General features: G+C 43.0%; 1 protein-coding gene across 4 annotated transcripts in view; it reads right to left on the bottom strand.

Annotated features, from left to right (window-relative positions):
• Window positions 1-2,229: 2,229 nt before the first annotated feature.
• Window positions 2,230-25,717, bottom strand: part of snap91b (synaptosome associated protein 91b) — a 35,610-nt gene continuing 12,122 nt past the window's right edge. Inside the window, exons 7-23 of one of the 4 annotated variants that reach the window (XM_048250372.1) lie at window positions 25,108-25,219; window positions 24,581-24,687; window positions 24,384-24,425; window positions 22,721-22,782; window positions 21,575-21,590; window positions 21,277-21,407; window positions 20,443-20,519; window positions 20,035-20,049; window positions 19,316-19,495; window positions 16,925-17,023; window positions 11,931-12,008; window positions 9,421-9,543; window positions 8,966-8,990; window positions 7,541-7,613; window positions 6,059-6,166; window positions 4,223-4,330; window positions 2,230-3,809 (exon numbers count right to left, since the gene is read on the bottom strand). In XM_048250372.1, the coding sequence (XP_048106329.1) occupies window positions 4,244-4,330; window positions 6,059-6,166; window positions 7,541-7,613; window positions 8,966-8,990; window positions 9,421-9,543; window positions 11,931-12,008; window positions 16,925-17,023; window positions 19,316-19,495; window positions 20,035-20,049; window positions 20,443-20,519; window positions 21,277-21,407; window positions 21,575-21,590; window positions 22,721-22,782; window positions 24,384-24,425; window positions 24,581-24,687; window positions 25,108-25,219 (1,335 nt within the window). In that variant the 3' untranslated portion in view covers window positions 2,230-3,809; window positions 4,223-4,243. The remainder of the gene's footprint in view (window positions 3,810-4,222; window positions 4,331-6,058; window positions 6,167-7,540; window positions 7,614-8,965; window positions 8,991-9,420; window positions 9,544-11,930; window positions 12,009-16,924; window positions 17,024-19,315; window positions 19,496-20,034; window positions 20,050-20,442; window positions 20,520-21,276; window positions 21,408-21,574; window positions 21,591-22,720; window positions 22,783-24,383; window positions 24,426-24,580; window positions 24,688-25,107; window positions 25,220-25,717) is intronic. The other 3 variants (XM_048250374.1, XM_048250373.1, XM_048250375.1) reach the window with 3 other exon arrangements.

The following is a 25,717-nucleotide window of genomic DNA, read 5'->3' as shown; positions in this document are numbered from 1 at the left end:
ACATATACTGCCATCCAGGCAATGTCTTTTCCAGGGACGACCTTGAATATTTCAGGAAAACAATGGCAAAATTAATTCTGCACATATTTAAATAGTATTTCTCCATAGAGGAAGAGTCCAGACCTGTCTGCAGTCCAGATTTGTCAAATTGGGTGCATAATGGAATGAAAAGCATGACTAAGAATACCCATACTGTTGAGCAACTGAAATCCTACACTATATCGGGGAGTAATGGGACAATATTTCATTCCCAAAACTGTAGCAAATGGTCTCCTCAGTTCCTAAACATTTACAGAATTGTGTTAAATGAAGAGGTGAAGCAGCACAGTGGTAAACATGCTCCCTGGCGTTACTGGCATCAAATTCAAAATTAACATATATATAACATATATAACTTTCCATGAAATAGTCCACATTTTAATTTTCATTTGATATGTTGTCTATGTCCTTTTTGCTGCTAAATATGGGTTTACGAGACTTATATTATGACATTCTGTTTTTATTTGCATTTTACACTTACAACGTCCCCACTTTTTCTGTTTTGGGGTTGTAGGCTAAGCCGCACTGTGTTTGTGTCAACGATTCCCGACTAGACACTGAAAGACCAGGGTGCATGAAACTTGTTTTGATCGTCCCCATCTTTGGCTGACAGGTTCAAAACTGCACAGAATTTGAAGTGGATCATTATGACACCCTCTGAATGCACACACATACAGTAGCCTAGACACACAGTAGACATGTAGGCACACGCACATGCATACACACACACACACACACACAAACACTCACACGCACACATGCAGGCACACACACACATCCCATTACCCCAACTCATCACATGGTGTGTATGTATGTCTAATTGAGTGCCTGTCACTTTAAGAAGAACGTGACCGTAATTAGCTTTCAGTCTCATGGTATTAAATTAGTAGGCCTAGTTGCGCATAGTGCAAGGATATGTGGATTTAATTAATCATGTTTTCTATGTCATTAGATAAAATAAATGTTCAAAAAACTAACAAGTCAAAGAACATCTTTCTGAGAAGAGATAAGTGTCTTGCAATGTTAATTTCTATTAGTAGGCCCATGGAAATGCACCATAGTTTATCTTTTATTTATTTGCATTGTAACGTTGGAGGAGCAGGATATAGAAGCAAGTAGAGCAGTACTGTAGCTGTTTAGTTTATGATGGTTGTTAAGTTAACAACAATAATAAACTAAGTGGATAGGCCTACTTGCTTCTATATCCTGCTCCTCCCGAGCTACTGCTTCTCAACTCGTTTTCACTAATACAAGATGAGTAGCTCTTACATCACATTTAAGTTCTAAAACAATTATTTCAGACATCATTTACAAGATACAATTAATTTACTTTTGCTACCTTGGTGCATAAACCCCTAATAGACAGTAAAGGTATCACAGTATCGGATAGGCAAGCTGGGAATTTAGCTAAGCTATCTTACTCCCCCGTGCCACCGGCGCGCCAGGAGAAACCCATCTTTGTCCAGACAAAATTATTACCAGGACTATGGGCCAGGCCTTGCATGTAGCTCTTCATTTCACATAGAAATGACATAGTTGCACATGTGCACATTTTTGATCTGTCCGAAGGCCTAGACTGGACTAGACTGAAGCCCTCCTCAGTAACTGCCCTGATCTTGGCCTTGTATTATTACGACTGCTCGCGTTTTTTTTGTCAACGATTCCCAGGACACTGAAAGACCGGGCTGCACGAAACTTGGTGGGCATGTAGCCCTACAAGAAAGACACAGAAACATTGTTTTTGTTTTGATCTGTCGTCCACCCGCTGCACCGGGCCCCCCGAAAGGGAGGGTAGGCCGGACAGTTTTCTGTGAATATCTCGAGAACTGTAGGGCCTAGGATGACCAACTTTTTTTCGTATGTTGGTCTCAAGGGGCCATGTATACCCAGGCCATTTCCACTAATTTTAGGTATAGTGCCACCTAGTTAAAAATGAAAAAGCAAAAACGAGGCGGTGTAATTGCAGGTATCTTTTGGCTGACAGGTTCAAAACTGCACAGAATTTGAAGTGTAGGGTGCGTCTAGATTTCTAGGCTACAAAGCAGTTGGAGTGGAAACTAAATCCACTATGGGCTATTGTTGTTTTGGGCTCTTTTGTACGTTTTCAATGCAACGACCATCAAAATACTCTATGTGTAAATTTGTGTACATTTCACTCACACACCAAAAGAATAACTGGCTTCTCTTATCATCTCTTCAGATCACTGTTTTTATTGTATTTCAACAGTATGCACATGCACTTGGGCTCAGGAGCTAGGTTATTCAGATAAGTCAAAAAATTAAAACAAAAACAAAAATAACAAGAAAACAATCAAAAGCAGTCATTCATGGAACACATTTCCCCCTTTATTCTTTTTTTTAGTTTGTTTGTTTGTTATCTGTTCTCAACACTTCACCACAGTTTTTTTTTTTTCAATACAGAAACAAAACACTGAACATCCAGTTATATTTCCATCCTCCAGTCACAGGGTTGACAGTCTCTGATATGGCAGATGCTGCTGCTGATCATTGGGATGCAGCCGGACGCTGAATACTGTCACCTTTCACTGCGGAGCTGAGGAGAGGAGGGTTGGGGGTGCATCCAATAGGCTACTAGTCTTCTGAATATAGAGATATATACACATTGGGGATACAGTATTTCCACTTCTTTCCACTAGAGACTGTATGCTAAGCATTTTGAACGCAGTAACTAAAATATATGAAACAACTTTTTTCATTTAAATTCAAAATAAAGACTAAAAGATATCTGCATTGTTTGGTCAACAAAATAAAGTCTAAAATGCATAATGTGGCGTGTCATACGACACGTGTAGCACACATTCAGGTGAGGAAAAGGGGTGGGGCAGGAGCAACAGAAACAGGAAGAAAAAGAACAGAAAAGAACCTGGGCGTCAAAACATCAGGGGGGACTTTTAGTTCTCTTCTCATGGCGCTGGTGCTATATAAAATAGGGTTCTTCATTTAGTACCCTTCAGAAGGTTCTACCACAGGCACACTCTTTTGGAAGAGTTTCACTGACCTCCATTCTGACTATGAGAAACTCATCAGAAATGTTCAACCCAAATAAATCCAATTATAGGGGAACTTTACGTGGAGCAAGGCCTATGGAGAGCTTTCAGATTTTTTTTAAGGAACTAACAAAGAACCCCAGAGAACTATAGTTTGTGAGTGTAAGTAGGTTCCCAGCCAAGTGCTGGCTAGGTTGAGTTGAGTTGGTGTGTGTGTGTGTGTGTGTGGTTAGGGAGGTTACACTTGTGAAAGTAGTGAAATGTCTGCACCACGACAACAGAAGGGGGGCCCTATGAGATTAACACACACTGAACATTGTTTATGTATTTGTTTACATGTTTACTTTTTTGCCCACAGAGAAAAAAAAAACAACTTTCCCAAGCCACTCTGCATCCCCAAACCCCCATCGCAAAGAAGCCTAAGGACAATTTCCACCTAGCTCTGTCCACTGGGCGGCTGACTCCTGTTGTGACTGCACCATAGCTAAACATGATTTGCTTTTTTTTTTTTTTTCTTTTTTAATTTTCGCTTCATTTTAATTCATTTTCCACTGACCGAAGTAAAGGATGACATTAAAATACGCACACACAATCACACGTATACAGGTTCACATCCACTGTTTGTGCTACAACATTAGACAGAGAGAGGGAGAGAGAAAAGGGGAGAAGAAGGAGAAGGAACAGGTGACCAGAGAGAGGGAGAGAACATCACACACCCATATCAACAGGACTCCCATACCAGCAGGGCTCCAATCAGCTTTACTGGGAGCAGAACAACACAGAGAGAGAGAGAGAGAGAGAGAGAGAGAGAGAGAGAGAGACAGACAGACAAAAAAAGAGCGAAAATATAAATAAATAACTTGCAAATACAAATTGATGATAACACTACATTTCATAATAATAATACAATATAATACAGATTTCAAGGTCAAACAGACTTAAACTGGGGTCTGTGTGTGAGGTCAAGTCTGTGGTGAGTGTAGGAAAAGGAGCATGATGAAACAGCTACGCTACGCCATATGGTTTATAGTTATTATATGGAAAGGCTCTATAGGAAGCATTTCAAGGTTAAGGTTAATATTACAGTACAGGGGGATGTGTGCTGTGAGTTTATGTGCGTGTGAGTGTTGGAGAGACAGCTGTACATATGACAGGGGAGGTAAGAAACTGTTTACCTGACAGGTTCTATAGGATCTCTATAGGAAGTCCTTAATGTTGAGGTCAGCCAGGGGGTCTTTGGGGGGTGGGGGCTTCCTGGGGCTCTGAGCCATAGCAGGGTTCATCTACAGGGGGTTAGTAGCATATACACACACACACACACGCACGTTAGTATATCTCTCAGTGGACACTACTATCTCACACACACACATGGTAGACATAGTAATAAGAGTCTGTGGGTGCAAGTCTCGCGGCAAAGCGGTAGCAATTATGGGAAGGTAGCCTACGCCAAGGCCTGGACTCTGAAATGGGTGAGACCACTCTGTTGAAGTCAATTTAAATACACCACATGCAACCAGCCTTAAATCTGATCTGTCTATCGGCAAATAAATGCAAACTTTCCTTTATCGTAAGAATGGGACATCCTATAGCCAAAACACCTAAGCGATATTGACCCATCACGGCAGGGTGTCCAAAACTAAATTTGTCATTTGTTGAATTGATATTTGGAGTTCAGAGAGGTTTCACATCATTATTGAAACTAATCTCTAATCTCAACTTCATCTGTGATGATTGTTAATTAAACAGGCCTATCTAACCAAACAGACAGTTCAAGTTCATGAGAGCACATGTCTTATTAGGCTATAGGCTACGGCTTGCTGGTGCTGCTATATTAGTCGCCTATGTTCCCACCCACACCAATATTTGATACACCATTTTGCTGGTATAGCTAGTAGAATAATGTGCAAATGATTGCCTTACTACAAATTCCAAATATATGGATGGATAATAGTGTGATGGAAAACAGAACGACCTCGAAGTCTATGACAGGGTACCCAAACTTAAATCAGGTAGGCTATACCAACCTGGTTGTGTAATTTCTCTTCTTTAGACCTTAGTCCACTCTCCTCTGTTCATAGCCTACAATAAGTGCTTAATTTGGAAAATATTAGGTGTTCAGAGAGTAGAAGAGAGCATAGGCCTAATAGCCTATAGTTTTTCAATGTATGACCCACAACATATATAAAACAAGGCAGACAAACCAATCTTCCTATGTTTCAAAACTCAGTTAATTAATCCAGTTCATTCATTTCTTTTTGCACGTCTTTCCAATTAATGCTAACGCCATACGAGAATACTAAAACCGTAGACCTGTAATAGTTATCAGATATTAACTCATAAGTTTAATGTAATTTTTTGACATTATCATAGAGTATCCTTTTGGGATGCCATTGGAAATTAAACGTGCTTCAACGGGACTCCTATGAATATGTATCACATATTTTGCTCAAAATCTTACTGACAAAACAAAATAAAACAAAACAAAACAAAATAACAGCCTGGTTGGATGTGATACGGTATTGAAAACAGGTCTGAAAAGCTACAATCAAGTTTTCTTTTGAATTGCTTGGAACAGTAGAAGAAATGCTACATACAGTATTCTTCTTTGAAAAAGTATTCAGATCAGATGAATTGAGACTGTAAATATCGTCTGACGCATTCCATTTAAAGGTATTGCTCAACAGTGCTATTGTTTGACTGGCGCCAAAATACGCTGATAAACTCGGGGCCTGTATGTGTGCGCATGGGTGGTGTGTGTGTGTGTGGGGGGTGTATATTTCCATGGAGTTGTGTGGATTTCTTTAAGAATATGTAACTTGCTGACACCGGTAAAGGTAGCTACACCAACCAGTTGAGCATAGTGTGTGTGTGTGCGTGTATGTGTCTGTCTGTCTGTCTATCTGTGTCCATGTGTATTTGTCTCTCTTTCTCTCTCTGTGTTTGTGTGTGTGTGTGTGTGTTTCTGTCGGTCTGTCTGTCTGTCTGCATGTGTATTTGTGTGTGTGTTTTACCGGTGCACCGCTCCCAGCGGCAGGGAACTGCGGCCTCATCATGGGCTGCTGGGGGAACATCATGGGAGAGCCGGGCATCATGGGAGCTCCAGCACCGGGCGCCCCCGCCTGTGTGAGAGAGAGAGAGAGAGAGAGAGAGAGAGAGAGAGAGAGTGTGGAGATAGCAAAAGAGTAGAACAGAGAAAGAAAAAGTGCAAGAGTGACAGGAAAATGGAAGAGGGAGAAAAAAAAGTGGTTAAAAAATGTCTGCCATCTTACGAAGAGGGAGAGAGCATTCCAGGGGAGAGGCTGTTCATGTTTCTTACCATGCAAAATGGAGGCTGAGACCCCATATAAGGTGAGGCCCCTATGGGCCCAGTCTATGAAGGGGTTGAGGGGAGGGGGAGAGGAAGGGAGGGGGGTTACTGACACAGAGACAACACAGCACTGGACCTAAGACACAACACAGCACTGGAACTAAGACACAATACACACTGCAACATGTAACACACAGACACACACACACACACACACACACACACACACACACACACACAGTACTGACAAGACAGACTGGAGAGGTGGTTGCTTTGGTTTAAAATTATTATTATCATATATTAATATTATTATCCTTAAGGAGTCGAGTTGGGATGTTCTATGCTTTCATAATGGCTTTCATCATGATTGAACTTAGCATGGATGAAGCACCGTACGAATAAGGGTGCTTTCCAAACAAATGAAGCTGAAATGACTGCCTTGCCCAATCAAAGCATAGCCAGAGTATAGAGGCACTGGAAACCCATACAAAATTAAATATATCTCCAGTGTATTATGGATCTACTGTGGATACACTGAAATACACTGTAGTATATCAGAGAGGGGTTTTGTATGCTTAAAGCACATTTTCTGCAGAAAGTACTATGGGGAAAGTCTTCATAATGTAGACTGTGTAACTTCAGATTGACCCCAAGGAAGGACAGGAGCACACAGATAACTTTAATAACTTTAATGGCGCAAGTGACAAACGTTTTGACACACACAGCGTCTTCCCTTGTGTGTGTGTTAGTCACTTGCACCATTAAAGTTTGAAAAAGTTATTTGTGTGTTCCGGTCCGTCCCAGGGTCCAGAAGTGCCCCAGGACCTGCTGCTGACAGAATGATCAGTATGGGAAGGTTTCTACTCAAAGCGTCTATGGATATTCTAAGCATATGTGATTCATTCAGTATATGAATCATATCTGAATGGCTGGGTTTTGAGTGATTAAGTCTAACTTTAAGTCTGTGGAGTGCCTTCAAGTTCAGAACTTTCCCTTTCCTTTACATCTGCTGTAGAGGAAAGGAAAGAAAAATAGAGAAAGAAGTCCTGCCATTCCCTGCCCCTTTCAAATGACATGATTGGAGCAGCCCAGAGGAGTCAGGCGAAGGGGACGCGCGTGATAGGCTCCATGCCATGCTCATCAAGTCAACACCATGCTCCAGCCCTACAACACACACAACATTTACCATGGGACCGCCCCACTGGGGAGGAGCTACCTGAGGAGCTTGCCAGTTGGCCCCGCCTGCTGCCCCATCCGCCCTATCAGAGAAGAGAGAGATCAACCAATCAGAGGGTGTCAATTTAACATTTCGTTCACCTTGTAGCATTATGATTACAGTTTTTTCTGAATGCTTAAACACAACCGTGATTCTTCTAGCACAATATCTAAAACTATTAATACTTATAGCAAAACCACTCACTGAGTTCGCAAAACTAAAAGCACAGACACTGCTTTGCACTCAGTTTGCAATTTTGTAATACACACTTTGCACAACTGTAGGCACAATCCACTGCACAGCACTCTTTTTGCGGAACTGTAAACACAACTCACTGCTTTACACTCAATTTCCAAATGATATCAACACACTCCTAGCAAATCTATACACATGTATGGCTATTATTTACACTATTTTGCCAACTCTCTGGCACACTTTCTCATATGAAAACTGTTTTAGATAATTAGTTCACTTTGCAATCAGCCTAAGCACTATAAATAAGCCACAGGTAATGTACAATGGGTAATGATGGAGTGAGCAGGAAGAGTGAGAGAAGAGAAAAACAGACAAAAAAACAGTCTACATGTGGGGATATTGTCATGTCAGGCCTGGATACGTCATTCCAGAATATATTTTTTTCCGGTGCCTTGGACTAGGACATTGCATGTGATGTATACAGAATTTTGAGAGAGACCGAATCTGATGTAGACTGATTTGTTTTGTCTCAGTGAAATGCTATTTTGTGTTTTGACTTGGAAAAACACACTTGTGTTTGTTTTGATGTGTGTAAATAAACACTAATACTTGAAGTTTGGATCCCTGTATGTTTACAGAACTATGACAAAAGTATGACCTCAAACTGACATAGTCTACCTTGTGCACAGAGAAAGCAAAAGCCAGATGTGTTTTTTATTCATACCATCAGTGTGTTGTTGGCACATTGTGTGCTTACTATTGTGATGGCTTGTGTTTACTGTTAGATAATTAAAAACACCATTTTTACGAAGGTGTGAAGAGTTAAGCAAGGTGTGTTAGCTTTTGCAAGAGAACTACAATGTTTTGCTGATTGGGTGAGAGGTTTTGCCATTTGTGTGTAGAGTTTTGCAAAAAAAGCCATAGTTACAAAAAATGTGTTTAAGCATTCAGAAAAAACTGTAAGCAATCAGAAAAAACTGTATGGTCAGTGCCTATATAGTTAGCTGTTGTCAGACAACTAAAATGAAGCAATGCTTGTTCTTAGCCTCAATCTGGAGGTCATTCTGCTTCATTGGCCACCTGTCCTTGATCACCAGTGTGCCAACAAAGGGCTTTCCTTTATGCCACAGAGCACACGCTACTAGAGAGTGACTCATTCATACAGGGAAAGAAAGTGACTGGATCAAACAGAGAGCTTACGGTTTCTGGTTCCCCATGGACAGATCTGCAGGAGAGAACAGGAGAGCATGTTAGTCAACATACCAGTATGTTTGAATCACGTTAGGACTACGTTCTGTTATGTTGAGCAATATGTTTGAATCACGTTATGGCTACGTTCTGTTATGTTGAGCAGTACGTTTGAATCACGTTAGGGTTAGGGTATTCTGTTATGTTGAGCTCTGACAGACAGACACACACACATACAAATGAATACAACGTTTCTGTCTAACATGGTAAAAGGGGGTACTAAAAGGGTACCCCCTTTTTTCACTTAAAATGATGTTTAAAGATCTCTGCACCCTGCATGTATATGTGTACTGGTATGTAAGTGTGTGCTTGTGTGTGTGTTTGTGTGTGTGTGTGTGCACGTGTGTGTGTGTGTGTGTGCGAATCAACCTACAAGTGTGTGTATGTGAGTGCATGCTAATACTCACTGCTGGCCAGGTTAGCCATGGTGGCGTCCAAGTCAGGCTTCACAGGAGATGCAGCCATGGGTGATGCACCAGCTGGATGAGGGGCCATAGCAGGCATAAGAACATCACCCAGTCCATCAAAGGCTTGCAGAAGGAATGGAGAGAGAGAAAGAGAAAGAGAAGAGGAGGAGAGGAGAGGAGAGGAGAGAGAGCATTAGAACAACAGCAGTGCAGGTGCTGTTACTATCCACCCATCACCTTCATGGATTACCACACAGAAATGTGGAGTATGGTTATAACAACAGTGACCAAAATAGTGTTTAATATTTATATTAATATAAGACACAGAAAGATAATCTAATTAATTACTGAATCTAATTACTGATTTTAATTACTGAATCTATAACCTCCTTCTAAATATTATACGTGATGACAATACATCATGTCCTCACATAACTAACACCCACTATACAAAACACAAAAGACATTACAAATGCACAGCACAACACCACAAGTACACAATATACAAACACATTATTATACAATCACTAGCTACTTCACATCTCTTCACTTCACTAAGACTACACTAGAGAGGCACTTCACTGGAGTGCAAAGCTAGAAATACTAGAATATTTTCTGGTATTCAGATTCACATTTCTCTGAATAGGCAAAGCGCAGCTGAGGAAAATTAAGGTTTTTTTGTCATTCATCTTGTATTCATTCCATCCATCTATCAATCCATCCATCCATCCATCCATCCATCCATCCATCCATTCATCCATCCATCCATCCATCCATCCATCCATCCATCCATCACCCATCCATCCACCCATCCATCCATCCATCCATCCATCCATCCATCCACCCATCCATCCACCGATTCACTCGTGTTAAGAAGCAAGCTTCTTCTACAAGAGCTACAGGGGGTACATGAAGCTGCAGTTGGCTGCTTTGCGCCGAAGCACTGTGAGGGTAGCAGCTCGCGGGTTAAGCCAGAACTCACCGGTTGCAACGGGAGGAAGCAAGCAATGACCCAGACCATAAGGCAGATGGAGAGAGAAAAGAAAGAGAGAGTGAAAAAGAGAAAAGGGACCAGGGGACAAGAAGAGGAAGAGGAAGGAAGAAAAAGATGACGAAGAAGATAGCATGGAGGAGCGATGGTGTTTTACAAACAGGAGAGAAGAGTAAAGAGGTGAACAGAGAGGATAGAGCCATTTTGAGATCATCAAAGCATTATTTTTTGTTGTTGATGTTGTTGTTGTTTTTTTTTTTGCTTACAGATTAAAACATGGACATAGGAAGAAAACAAACAAACAAACAAACAAACAAATGATGATGGCCAGGCTGAACCACATGATTAGTTGCATCCTTGCGGTTGCAATGTTGAATGGGGTTGCAGGTTGAGTCAAAGAGAAGACTGCACAGCCACAGTGGCACAGAGTGCCATGACCTATCAGAAATCAATCCCACCCACACAGCACTCTCTCCACTGCTCAATGAGGACTTCAGCAGGACACGGACACAGAATACATCACAAAGAACAAGCCAGAAAACCATCACTTAAAAAAAGCCAAAAAGCACAAAATAAAACACTTAGAACTCTCTCTCTCTCTCTCTCTCTCTCTCTCTCTCTCTCTCTCACACACACACACACACACACACACAAACACACACACACACATATTCACTGGACAAAGACGACTCATCCAGTGGGATTCAAACACGACAAAACAAAACAATAAAACGCCGAGATAATGCATGGGTTTATGAGGTCATTCAGGTGTACAATGACTGTTTCGTTAAAAACTCACAATAATGTTCTCATGTGTGTTTATCAGAGTTGACATTTAAAGGTACCCTATGCAAGATTTTCACCTTAATATAACCTTTATGAAGCCAATTTGATGGTAAACAAACTTGTAATAGGGGAATCGTTCATCTGGCATAGCATTCAGTGTAGACGTAACGAGCCGCTAACGAGAAAACCAGCCATGCAACTTCAAGAACAGCGGCCCGAAGACATCTAGCGAGAATCGTGTAACATTATCTTGTCAGTAGATATAGCTCTTTAGAGATGGTTTTTGCCTGTTGTCAATCCTTCACCTCCACAACAAAAGCATTTGCATTGTGTACAGGGGGGACAAGCCATGAGAAGTAGGCTTTTTACAACAGCAGAGTAAAATATAATTATATTGCGACTCTAGAGGGAGCTCTACTACCTGAATCTGCATAGTGTACATTTAAAAGGACAATGTTGTGCTGTAAACTCTACATAAACATTTACAGTTACAGGGTCAAAAACATATAGAATTCAGTCCATTCCATGTCCATGTATGAACTAATGATTTATATGTGTGTGTATGTTGAAAAAAGTGTGTGTATGTAAAATATTTTTTTTTCAAGATATTTGGAGACATAATGTGAATTTCATTTTTACAGGCATATGACGTGGGGTATGATGTGTGTGTGTGTGTGTGTGTGTGTGTGTGGCATGGGACACAAATGACACTGGACGCTGGTGGCCCACTCACCCGCCATCAGGTCGGCTCCTGCTGGGGCAGCGGGTGCTGCGGCCTGGGCATCTCCACCTGCTGAGTCTGCTGGGGCAGCTGGAGGACCAGACGCAACGCAGAGTCCCCCCAGACACCCCGCGCAGAGTCCAGCAGAGTCCCCCCAGACATCCCGCACAGAGTCCAGCAGAGTCCGTCAGCGCAGCATGAGGGCAAAGAAGGGTTTAGAGTGAGCGCCTTCAGCTCAACACTATGGGGCACCAGAGAAGGGAGAGAGAGAGGCCTCTCAGTGACTAAGACTGGACAGAACAACAGGACACACACACACATACTCTCTCTCACACACACACAGACACAGACACACACACACACACACACACACTCACACACACACACACACACACACACACACACACACACACACACACACACACACACACACACACACACATTTCATAATATACACTCAATGCCATTTCTACTCTAAAAACATCTTTAAAAGGCATCTCAAGGACATGTTAATGAATACAGAAACCAGCGTACTCAATTCACAAATAGACACCTCATTCTGTGGTGCCAATCACAGGTACCAAGGACTAATAATGCCTTGAAATGTCACCAGGAATTGATTCTATTTTCTATATAAGTGACAAGATCCTCAAGAAAAAAGCTTCCCAACTTGAGGTTTGGTGTTTTAGTGCTGCCATACTGATATTGACACAGACAACTCATTCAACACATTTCTTTTTGTTTAAAACAGACCAGTAAAGAAGTGCTCTAAAATAACTTCCTGAAGAACCAACCCCTAAAATAAGGATGAATCAATATTGCAAATGCATCTCTAAGGCACTGACAGGAGACTTTCAAACAGAAGATAACATCATGGTGTACAACTCCTGGCTCCTGTGATAAGGATGAATAATGATTATGACCATGGTGGATGAGGAATTTTGAAAATATAAAATTGCCATAATATAATCCAAGTAAACATACACCTCCCTTCAGATTATCAGAAAAAAGTTTGTTTTGTTTCTGTTGGAGAGGTTTTGGTTTGTTGACAAACAACCCCACACACAACACAAAGGCAAAGTCCTTCCCCACATGCTGTAGCCTCACACAGGGGCGGAGGGGCCGTTGCCCACGGTTACCCACCCCCAAACAGGTCCGTGGCTGCTCCCCCAGTAGCAGCTAATGTTGGGGCAGGAGGGGAGGAGAACATGTCTGGGGAGTGTGACACACACACACACACACGCACACACACACACACACACACACACACACACACACACACACACACACACACACACACACACACACACACACACACACACAATCATACAAATACACACACGATGGACATTATGAGCCAACCTATAATAAAACTTGTACACAAATAACTTTATGTACTGTATTTTCTTGAAAACAAACTGAAAAACATTTGATCAGAATTTAGTCTGAATTTAGTCTGAAAGTCTGAAATTGAAAGAGATTAAGTGAGAGTGAGACGTGATCGATTAAAGTCAAATTAACAGACAAGCTTAGAAACACTCTATGCATGAAGCATGAAGATAAACAGAGCTGTGAAGAAAAGAAGTAAATTAGTAGGAGGGAAGAAGAGAAACAGAGAGAGAGAGAGAGAGAAGGAAAGGGAGAGAGAGGGAGAGAGGGAAAGGAGGGAGAGGGAGAGGGAGAGAGGAGAGAAGGAAAGGGAGAGAGAGGGAGAGGGAGAGAGAGAGAGAGAGAAAGGAAAGGGAGAGAGAGAGAGAGAGAAGGAAAGGAGAGAGAGAGAGAGAGAGAGAGAGAGGGAAAGGGAGGGAGAGGGAGAAGGAGAGAGAGAGAGAAAATCACCCAAGGCTGTTCTTTTTGGTAAACCCCAGGGGACACCCATATTTAGATCACCTTTAGCCACAATCATCAAGGACGGGAAGGAGAAAAATAGACTGATCAAGATAGAGAGAGAAAGAGAGAGAGAGAGGGATGAAAGGAGAAGAGAGAAGGAGAAGAAGAAGGGAAGAAGGGAAGGGAGAAGCAGGAGACGACAACAGAGGAGTGTCTACCTGTGGCGAACAAGTCATTGCTTTGAGCTGCTTCTTGTTTGGAGTCTGGCATTGAGTCAAACAGATCTAAACACAGGGACGCATGAAACACACATCACTCACACACTCTATAGTACCAATGCGTACACATGCCCACACACACACACACACAAAACACATTCATCTGCACACACGAACTGATGACAAGGTGCACTTTTGTGGCAAATGGAACAGGCTGAAAAGCAAACAAGAAGCACATCGACACCAAACACACATGACTGCACACATGACTGCACACATGCCAAAACCTGCTCTGCTCATTTCTAGCTGGAGAAGGAGGAGGATGAGGAGAGTAGAGGGAACATAGGAAAGAGCTGAAGGCACTTTGGGTAGCAGAGCACTGAACAGCCCTGGCAGGACAGGAGAATGTGTGTGTGTGTGTGTGTGTGTGTGTGTGTGTGTGTGTGTGTGTGTGTGTGTGTGTGTGCGTGCGTGCGTGCGTGCGTGCGTGCGTGTGTGTGTGTGTGTGTGAGGGGGAGGAGGCAGAGTGAGTGTGAGATAGAGGAAGACAGAAAGTGCGAGAAGAGGAGAGAAGCTGCATTTCACATGCGACCACTCCGATGCACATACAGGAACTGCTGACCACCGCAAACCACTGCAAATCACAAGCTGCTCCTCCTCATCCACAGATCCAAGATCAGCACCTCCCCACACATCATCACCCCATCCTCCCCTCCCCCTCCGCATCCACAGACAAGCCACTGCGCCCTGGTCAGTCAGTCCCTTTACCACCGAAGAGCTGTATCGTCGGGGCGGCCGCTGAGACGGGAGGAACCGGGGTGCTGGAGGTGGGCGGGCAGACGGTAGGGGGCGCCGGCGAGCCGAAGGCGTCCGCGGACGACAGCGCGAACAGGTCCAGCTGCGGGGCGGCGTCCGGCTGGCCGGCCGAGGGTGCGAAAGGGTCACTGGGAAAGGGGTTGGTGCTGGAGAAAGGGTCACTGCTGAACAGGTCTTTGGTTTCACTGCTGAAAGGGTCTTTGGAGTCACTGCTGAAAGGATCTATTTTTTGTAGGAGGAAGGGAGGAGGGGAGGAGGGGAAGATGGAGGGGTGGATGGGTGGATGAGGATGATGATGATGATGAAGATGAGCCCTGACATTTAATTACAAAGATCAAAATCAAGTTCTGTAGCATTCACCCACCCCAATTACACAGTCAGAGGACACACTGGCAATTAAATACACACATCACAGTTACCTTTAAGTACCTTACTCTAATTTCCAACACTTTTGTAACATACAGTAACACAGTAGCTAAATAAAGTGTTAGGTAGTATGATTCATGCAACATTTGGGTGTGTCTTTCTCTATATGGTCCCATATACAGTACCTGGAATTGCCTGGACAGAAAATCATGTTAATCCACAACAGGGAAGTATAGATCATCCACTCAATCTGTAACAAAGGCCTTGTGTAAACATAAAGGGAAAAAAATGAGGGTGAATGAAGAGGAACTCAGAGGCTGGTGGGAAAGAAAATGGCCTCCTCTCTTCCTGTTTGCTTTGAGTATAGGTTTGGCCAGTCACACCCTCTGTGATCTCCATAGCAACACCATCAAGCCCTTGATGGAGTACATCTAAGGCTGTCGATTACTCTACAGGGATCCGATCCATACACATTCAGCTACGTGCTCAAGTGCATACTCACACACAGTTCCATACACTACACAGGACAGACAGACAGACAGACAGACAGACACACACACACACACACACACACACACACACACACACACACACACACACGAACACAGCAACACTGATTTGATTTAGAAAGACCCCCTCTCCTTCATATGATTGCCATCCCAGTATGTTGATTCTATTGCTTCTCTCTTTATTTCTGTTCTCTACCATGTTTACTCCCTCTTTTCCATTGGATCTCTTTTTCTCTTCTCCAGTCCTCTAACCATGCATCCTTTTCTCTGCTCCCTCCCCACCACTATCTATCACCCATCCATCTACTTATTTGTCTATCTATCTATCTATCTGCCCATCCTTCCACCCATCTATCTATCTATCTATCTATCTATCTATCTATCTATCTATCTATCTATCTATCTGTCTATCTATCCATCTGTCTATCTACCTATCTATCTATATTTATTTGTCTATCTACCTATCTATCTATATTTATCTGCCCATCCTTCCATCTATCTATCTATCTATCCATCTGCCCATCCTTCCACCCATCTATCTATCTATCTATCTATCTATCTATCTATCTATCTATCTATCTATCTATCCATCTGCCTATCTACCTATCTATCTATCCATCTGTCTATCTACCTATCTATCTATATCTATCTGCCCATCCTTCCATCTATCTATATCTATCTGCCCATCCTTCCATCTATCTATCTATCTATCTATCTGCCCATCCTTCCACCCATCTATATATCTATCTATCCATCTATCTATCAACCTATCTATCTATCCATCTGCCTATCTACCTATCTATCTATCCATCTGTCTATCTACCTATCTATCTATATCTATCTGCCCATCCTTCCATCTATCTATATCTATCTGCCCATCCTTCCATCTATCTATCTATCTATCTATCTATCTATCTGCCCATCCTTCCACCCATCTATATATCTATCTATCCATCTATCTATCAACCTATCTATCTATCCATCTGTCTATCTACCTATCTATCTATATCTATCTGCCCATCCTTCCATCTATCTATCTATCTGCCCATCCTGCCATCTATCTATCTATCTATCTATCTATCTATCTATCTATCTATCTATCCATCTATCTATCTGCCCATCCTTCCATCTATCTATCTATCTATCTATCTATCTATCTATCTATCTATCTATCCATCTATCTATCTGCCCATCCTTCCATCTATCTATCTATCTATCTATCTGTCTATCTATCTATCCATCTATCTGCCCTTGTGTCATCACCCACCAGAAGCAGCAGCAGCGTCAGCAGCAGGGGTGGGTGTGGACGCAGAAGCTCCACCTTCAGCTGCAGCAGGGGGGTCGGCCGCCGGGGTGGCAAATGCCTCTGAGGCGCCCAACAGGTCAGGAGTCAGAGGTCAGATCACAGAGAGGTGTCAGAGCAGGAAAGGAATTGAAGAAAAAGTGACAGCAAAAGAGTCAGTTCCAGGACTGACAAGGAAAACACCAGTGAGACATTTACACAAGGCTTATTAAATATGTCTTTAAAGAAGACAGTAAATCATGGCAGGCCGGTCTACTATACTATAATGCAATATGTCTTGTGAGTATTGTACTCTATATGTGCTTATACATTGTTAGTCACATTCAATAGGAGCATATAATGTTGAGGATTAGAGCTTTTGCCAAATTACTGTAATGAATGTTCATGTAAAATAAACACTGTTACCTTGCACTCCGTCCAGAAAAAAAAAACATGTGCACATTGTGACTATAAGTGCTCACACATTTATATGCTGACTTACAGAACCAATACAAAAACTGAATTTTTGTTCAGTTGCACCACTGCACAAGGTATCATATACTGTGTGTATATGATCTTTCTGTAAATGCTAAGAAATTATTGTGTGCCGAAAGGGGTGATTTTGAACAAAGATGGCGGGTGGGAAGTGAGAGTGAGAGTGCAGGAATGAAAGAAACAGCAGGGGTCTACAATTGGACACTTGGGTGAGGGTGTGGTGAACTCAAAATGAGGGGAGGGGTTAAGCTGAAGCTAAAGCTGTGCTGCCCTTACACCTTCAGGAACGTCAATGGCATCCCATTCCAAATCCATAGGTATTACAGTCATGCCTATAGATTTAGAATGGGATACCACTGAAGTTTTTGTAGGTGTAATGGCTGGCATCCCAATACTTTAGTCCAGCGTTTCTCAAACTGTGGGTTGCGACCCACTACTGGGTCGTAGAGACATGCCAGGTGGGGCGCAAACTGACGTTTTTTTATTTTTATTTTTTATCTGTAGCCTGGGCCCAGGTAGCACCCGATGCGCAATGGACGCACTGTGTTATTCATAGGGAAGCGCTCGTGTCAAGGCAGCTTATAGTCCCGACCTACATGAGATTTAACGTTGTTGTGAGAGTGGTGAATTTCATCAAAACCCGGCCCTTAAAAGCGTGTCTATTCTCCGCACTTTGCGAAGAGATGGTAGCAGACCAAAAGGCTGTACTGTTTCACAGCGAGACAAGGTGGTTTTCCCGAGGGAAAGTGCTGTCGCGCGTGTTTGAGCTCCGAGTAGCCTCTTCTTGGAGGAAGAGCGCATGTTTGAATCTGCAAGCACGTTCACTAATGAATTTCTTGACGAAGCTGGCCTATCTTAGCGATATATTTGATATATATACATTTCAGTTAAATGTCCAGTTACAAGGCAAGGACAAGCACCTACCTCACCTAGCAAATAAGATTGCTGCATTCACCAAAAAAACTTGAGTATGGGACAGGCGCCTCGATCGCGAAAGTATTATGCCTTTGAGATTTCTGAGCGAAATCGCTGAAACGTCTGATTCGGAAGCCACTCTTGTGATCCCATGTGTTAAACAGTAGGCCTACATCAGATCTCTGCAAAGTTTATTTCAAAAATATTTCCCAACCAGCAGTGCTCAGTATGACTGGATTATGGATCCACTTAATGCAGCATGTTGGTATTTCATTGAATATATTGTACAATGCTGTAAAATGGCCTATGCTTCCTAATATGTTGCTGGAAAACAGAAATATGTGTGTTATTATGTATTTATTTATTTATTATTACATCTGCAGCACCAGCTGATTTTAACTCTGTTGAAGAGGATATATTTAGAACTTGTCATTATTTCAATAAATGACAATTTTTAGCATAGTGACAATTTATGTTGTGTAATACCCCTAGCTTATACCTTATATAGCTTAGGAAAGCTATAGCTTTCTATTAGGATCTAGTTTGTTAACTACCCCAGTCACGAGTTGGGTCGCGATAGTCTGTCATTTTTAAAAAGTGGGTCCCCAGAAAAAAAGTTTGAGAAACACTGCTTTAGTCCATGTAGTGTATCTTGAGGTTACTATAATTCCTGCCTGGTGGCGGAAAGCAGAGGCTGAAGGTCATTAAGCTGAAGAGCAAATCAAAGGCTTTTGAATGATGCAATGCATACGTTGCATCTGATCTCACATGAATCCAATGCATTCATTGATGCATTGAATAAATAAAAACAGCATCAAATTATAAAGAAAAATTGAAGTGTTTCGCCAGATGTTGTCTGACAGTGTTTTGCAAATGGATTGTTTTTCTTTATCTTTTTTTTTTCAAGGCACGTAGCCTTTTTTTCCAGAAAACTCTTCTTGGAGAAGTTTTCCGCATCCTACTGACCTCCCAGGAGATCCGATTGGCCGGGACTGGGGGCGGCGGCCCCGGCAGCGGGAGGAGCCAGACTGCTAGCTGCCGCCTCCGTACCAGCGCCGGCATTGGCTGCGGCCGGAGAGGGGGCGGAGTCTACCGCTTGGGAGGGGTCGGGCTGAAGGGAGTCGGTGGTGCAGAGGGAACCCATCTCTACAGAGCCACGCCCAACAAGACCACCATCACCACGACAACACAATCCCAGGAAAGGGAGGGTGGGGGAGAAGGGTGGGCAGTATCCGACAGAGAGACAGAGAAGGAAAGAGGGAAGAGAAAGAGAGAGGGAAAAAGAAAGAGAAAGAGAGGGATAGAAAGAGAGGGATAGAAAGTAAGCTAAAGGAAGAGAGATTCTACTGAGGCCAGAATGGAGAAACAGACACAATGGCAGACAGGATTCTCGCAAGGGGCACTACCACACTGAATCTTTGTGTGTGTGTGTGTGTGTGTGTGTGTAAGAGAGAGAGAGAGTGAGAGCAAGAAAGAGAGAGAGGAAGAAAAAGAGAGAGAGAAAGAGAGAGAGAGAGAGAGAGAAAATGTAGCTGAAAGTGAGACAAGGAAGAGAGCAGGTGCAAAGGAGGAAAGGTACTGTAGACTGATCTGTGTGTGATCATGTTGTGTACTGGCTGGGTCATGCACACACACACAGACACACACACACACACACACACACACAAATAATGCTAACCACTCACCCGATCCAAGCAGGTCTAAAAGGATGTATCCACAGAGAGGAATTGCAAAGAAAAACAAGAAATCCCATTTAGGACTTAATTTATTTACAACACTACAACTAGTGCCTTTACTTGTTTGTTTGAAATTTGAAAATATTACTAGAAAATATTCACTGGCATGACATTATGAGGCTTTTGTGCCACATATTTCCAGACATTATGCCAATGTGCAGACATTGTCTGAGTGACTCTTTACAGACTCTTTAATGACGATTTGCTATTGTTAAAGTGTTGTTATTATTGTACCTGGCTTTGGACAAAGGTGTCTGTTACTGTAAGAACCATAACCATAACCATGAGTATACTGGTATAAAATCTGCTGTGCTATTGGCTGGCTGTGGCTGAATCTGGTGTCTGATTGGTTCTTACCTCCCCAGTTGGTGGGTGCTGCGGAGGCTCCTGTTGAAGGGCCAGAGAAGGCGAGAGGGTCCAGGTCCAGCAGAGAGCTATGGGAGAGCAGGAGCACGTCAGATTACACACACACATAGACACATACACACACACACAGATAGACCCACAAACACACAGGTAGACCCACACACAGAGACACACACACATGCTTACACACAGACACACACACACGCACACACACACACACAGATGTAGACACAGACACACTTGTACATGCACACATGCACACACACAGACAGACAGACAGACAGATGCACACACACACACACACACACACACACACACACACACACACACGCACACACACACACAGATGTAGATACAGACACACTAAGCACACGCACACATGCACACACACAGATAGACAGACAGACAGACACACACACACAGACACACACACACACACACACACACACACACACACACACACAGATGTAGACACAGACACACTTGTACACGCACGCATGCACACACACAGACAGACAGACAGACACACACACACACACACACACACACACACACACACACACACACACACACACACACACACACACACACACACACACACAGATGTAGATACAGACACACTAAGCACACGCACGCATGCACACACACAGACAGACAGACAGACACATACACACACACACACACACACACACACACACACACACACGCACACACACACACAGATGTAGATACAGACACACTAAGCACACGCACACATGCACACACACAGATAGACACACACACACACACACACACACACACACACACACACACACACACACTCACTCTGTGACAGGCTCTTCAGGGGCAGCAGCAGCTGCTGTGGAGCCATCGGTGGGTGGGGGCTCCAAGGTGGGCACAGCGGTGGCAGATTTGGCCGGAGTGGAGGTGGGTGAAGCGTTATTGGTGGGGGAGCCCTGGAACACCACATTCAGCCAATCAGATCACAGAGATAAGGTTACAAACCATAGCCATTAGCCAATCAAATGTCACAAGTGGTTATCTGAAACTACTTCAACAGACAACCAAGAAATTATGGATAAAATAACAGAAAGACAAAGGGAGAAAGGAAGGTTGAGTCTACCTTTGTTGGAGAATCACTGAGAATCCAAACGCGTACCATGGTACAGCCAGGAAGAGAGGCAAACACACACACACACACACACACACACACACACACACAAAATAAATGTATCATGTATATACTGTATAATTTCAAGCAGATAGTGTCAAAGAATATCATAAAAACATGTTTTCCTTTTTTTCAAGTATTGTTAGTGCTAGGCACGCTATTGACTAGTGTGAGATAAACCAACGCAAGGGATGGGATAGATATCTATCTCCATACATAACAACTAATTTCTCTCACAATACCAACCATTGGCTACTCATCTCTAAATATCATCATCACCATCTCTCTTTTTTTATTTGAATAGTTCAGATGCCTCCGTCAAAAATGAGATAACGGTAGTAAGTGAATGCTCTCCACACACAATATACGTTAATCAAATAACCCACTAAATATACTCTCTTCCTGGTCTGAAATATCAATTTGTAGCCAGACGCCTCTAAATGGCACTTCCCTTTGCCAGCAAAAGCCACTACGTTCTGAGAACCAATCTGAGCGCAACATCGAATCATGTAACTTCAATTAGTTTCAACAGGGCTTTTTTGTAAACAGTGTTGTTTAGAGATTATTTTGGGGGAGACCAACCTCCTGTGAAAATAACGCAGTTCGTGGGTGCTACTGTAAGGAGAAACTTTGTCCCATGTCTGACACAGAGAAAGTTCAGCTTCTCAAAGAAACCTGCAAGTTCACTAATGTGTTACAACGTTGTGGCCTATGTTATGGATGTGTTAGGTCTTGATTTCCCATTTTAAACCGTCAACTTTTTTTCCGGGAATGTCTATTTAGGATTCTTCAACATGTCAGGAGGCAGATGCCCAGTGAAGTTTTAGTTTTGTAGAGAGGGAAATGGCAGTGACAGGAACAACCTCGTTAGTCAAACATGACAGAGCTGCTGTCATGGCACGGTGGATTTAGAAGTTTTTGCGGAAAAAGGTTAGCTGATTTAGCTGGTTTTGACACAAAAGAAAATCTTATTTGTTAAAAAAACCAATGGATTGACTAAAGTGATATTTGCAACTGAGCTTGTACTGCTTTGACATTTCCACTCTGCCATCATCTGGGCAAAATACAGGTGGCACCATGGCACAGATGCCAACTTACCCTTTCTTGCCCTCCAAACTGTTCATGTGTGTCTCCAGAGACTCCAAGATGCTGCTGGGAGCCTACACACACACACACACACACATACACACACACACACACACACACACACACAGAGAGTAGTAATTATTGACAAGCTTCAAATCCAAATGAAATACCAGTCCATTGTAAACACAACACACTAACCATCACCTCAAGTGCCCTCTCCCAAAATGTGAGCAGACACCAAGCAACAGGAAGCAAAACAAACCACAGCAACATCAATCCCCATCGAGCCTTCTGTCCTCCGTTATCGATGTTTGCACACACCAACCTCAAGATCACACACCCACACACACACTCACAAACACACACAAGCACTCACACACACGCACACACTCACACACACATGCACATCACACAGCCTGCCCACTCCCAATCAAGGTCACTGCATCTTTGGAAACTCTGCAGGCATTGCCAGAGTCAGAGTACCCCTCTAACAGCTGTTCCTGAACCAGTTGAGTGGGTTCCATGACGCCAACAACAGTGGTGTCGGATCGAAACCACTCTGGAGCTAGAATGGCCAGCTTTTGTCTCAGCCATGAGCACCGAAAAATGTATATATTGATGACATGAATGGATTTCCACACAACCTGTTCCTTTTCATGTACACATGATAAAGGAATACTGGAGACCATCACATAAGAAATGACTGTGCATCAGTTCAAAGACTATGATAGCACAGAATAAGAGTTCAGATGACCAGGTGAGCTTGTGTTATAGCTCTGATAACATCCGCCTCAAAGATTTCAACTGGACACTTCTGGTTAACTAATATGATATGGTGGAACCCCACTGATCACATGCTTGCATTAATGGTTTGGGCATCATCGAGAGCGCGGCCATGAGAGTTTGGGATGGAACTGGTCTAGAGTCAGCTGTTAGAGGGTTCTCTGCTCCGACCCAGAGTGGTTACCGGCTCCTCCACTTGGAAGTCCTCACTGTCTGAGTCTGCCAGGTCCACCACCACACCAGGGTGCAGACACTGGGAGCAGAGGAGGAGGCCGAGGAGGAGGAGGAGGAGGAGGAGGAGGGGGAGGCCAAGGAGGAGGAGAAGAAGGAGGAGGGGAGGGGAGGAGGAGGAGGGGGAGGGGGAGACCGAGGAGGAGGAGAAGGAGGAGGGGAGGGGAGGGGAGGAAAGGAGAGGAGGAGGCCACAGAGGAGGAGGAGAGGTGAGAAGAAGAGAGGAGAGCATGGAGAAGTTGAAGGGAGGGGTACGAAAGAGTGAAAGCAAGAGGTGGGTAGGGGAGAGGAAATGGTAGGAAGGGAGATAAGATGAGAGGAGAGGAGAGGAGAGGAGATGGGAGGAGAGGAGAGGAGAGGAGAGGAGAGGAGAGGAGAGGGAGATGGGAGGAGAGGAGAGGAGAGGAGAGGAGAGGAGAGGAGAGGAGAGGAGAGGAGATGGGGAGAGGAGAGGAGAGGAGAGGAGATGGGAGGATAGGAGAGGAGCAGAATATTTACTGATGATGAATTGATGGTTAGATGACGTGGTGGGGTTGCACAGGGTATGGCATGTTATAAGTATGATAGTAACATGGTTAGGGGATAGAGATGGCTGGGGTAGAACTTGGATTACTGGCTACATTTTAGCCCTGGCTCTTGTAGGTAATTAAGGGTCACTTACATAAGAAATGTCAGGTATGTCATTCTTGTCGACTCCAACTTGCTGCAAAATAGAAACAGTCAAGTATTACATTTCCTCCATGTTGCACGCAACCCACACAAAGACAATCCTTTCACTCATCCAGTGTATGTCAATGCTTTCTCTTAGTCTAGTATTTTCTTCAGGTTTGTATTTGCTACATTGGATTTCAGCGCTACCTCTGCAATCTTCATGAACTCAGAGATCTTGGTCACACGGGTCAGGAACCTCTTGTAGATCTCGAGGGCCTCCTTGCAGTCAGACTTCTTCATTTTGAAATATTTCTCTAACAAAGAAGAGAAAGACATTCACAAAATCACAAAATCACACTAATTCTTTTAAAATATGATGAAACGTGGGTAACACGTTACTTGACAGTTTCGATATAAGACTGACATGACACCGACATTATCACTTGACACTGTAAACGAATGACACTTAATGACAGAAGCGTTGTCATAAACGTTTATGACTTGTTTATGACACGTTCATGACAGTGTCGTGTCACTCTGATGTCGCTACTGTCAAGTAAAGTGTAACCGAATAATGTTAATAATAATAAATAAAAAGCTGCAGTGTTTTGGTACAATGTAGTATACCTTTACATGACAATGTATTCATTTTCTATTCCAGTACTGTAGTTTATTTATGTTTAGGTCCGCAGAAAGAGGTTCTGATGATTGATATTTGATAGACTTATCCTTACCTAATAAATTAATGATGCCATCATTGTAAGAGGCAAAAAGCTTGATCAGGTCTTTGAAAAGCAGCATGAAACAACCATTGATTATTCCATTGTTCAGATCTTTGGGGTGGACCTGAGAGAGGGGGAGAAATGGAAACATACTTCAAATTAGTGGATGATGCAAACCTATTTAGAGAGGGAGAGAGAGAGGGGCAGAGAGAGAGAGATAGGGAGAGAGAAGGAGAGAGAGTAAACAACAATAAAATAATAAAATAAATAAAGGACAGAAACAGAGAGTATGCAAAGATGCATTTAAGGAAGGGATTTCTATTAGATATATATAAGAGTTTGGATATTTGGAATATTAGGGCCCTATCTTGGCAATCTAAAAGGCATGGTCACTGGCGAATAGATTAAATACATTTAGGGGTTTGTCCAGTCCACATTCGGGGTGGTTTTGTTATCAAACATCGGGCGCCTGGCACAAAAGGGCGGTTCTTATGTGTCTTAATCAGTCATGGTCTTAATGGATATCACTGCAAAAAGCATTTTTCTTATACCAATGTATCCAATGCATTCATCTACAGGAAGGTACCGCAACTTTATATGAAACAATGAGGTCAGATAAATG

This window comes from Alosa alosa, chromosome 8, assembly GCF_017589495.1.
Source record: "Alosa alosa isolate M-15738 ecotype Scorff River chromosome 8, AALO_Geno_1.1, whole genome shotgun sequence".
In the NCBI taxonomy this organism is placed as follows: Eukaryota; Metazoa; Chordata; class Actinopteri; order Clupeiformes; family Clupeidae; genus Alosa; species Alosa alosa.
This window is presented reverse-complemented; position numbering and strand designations above follow the sequence as displayed.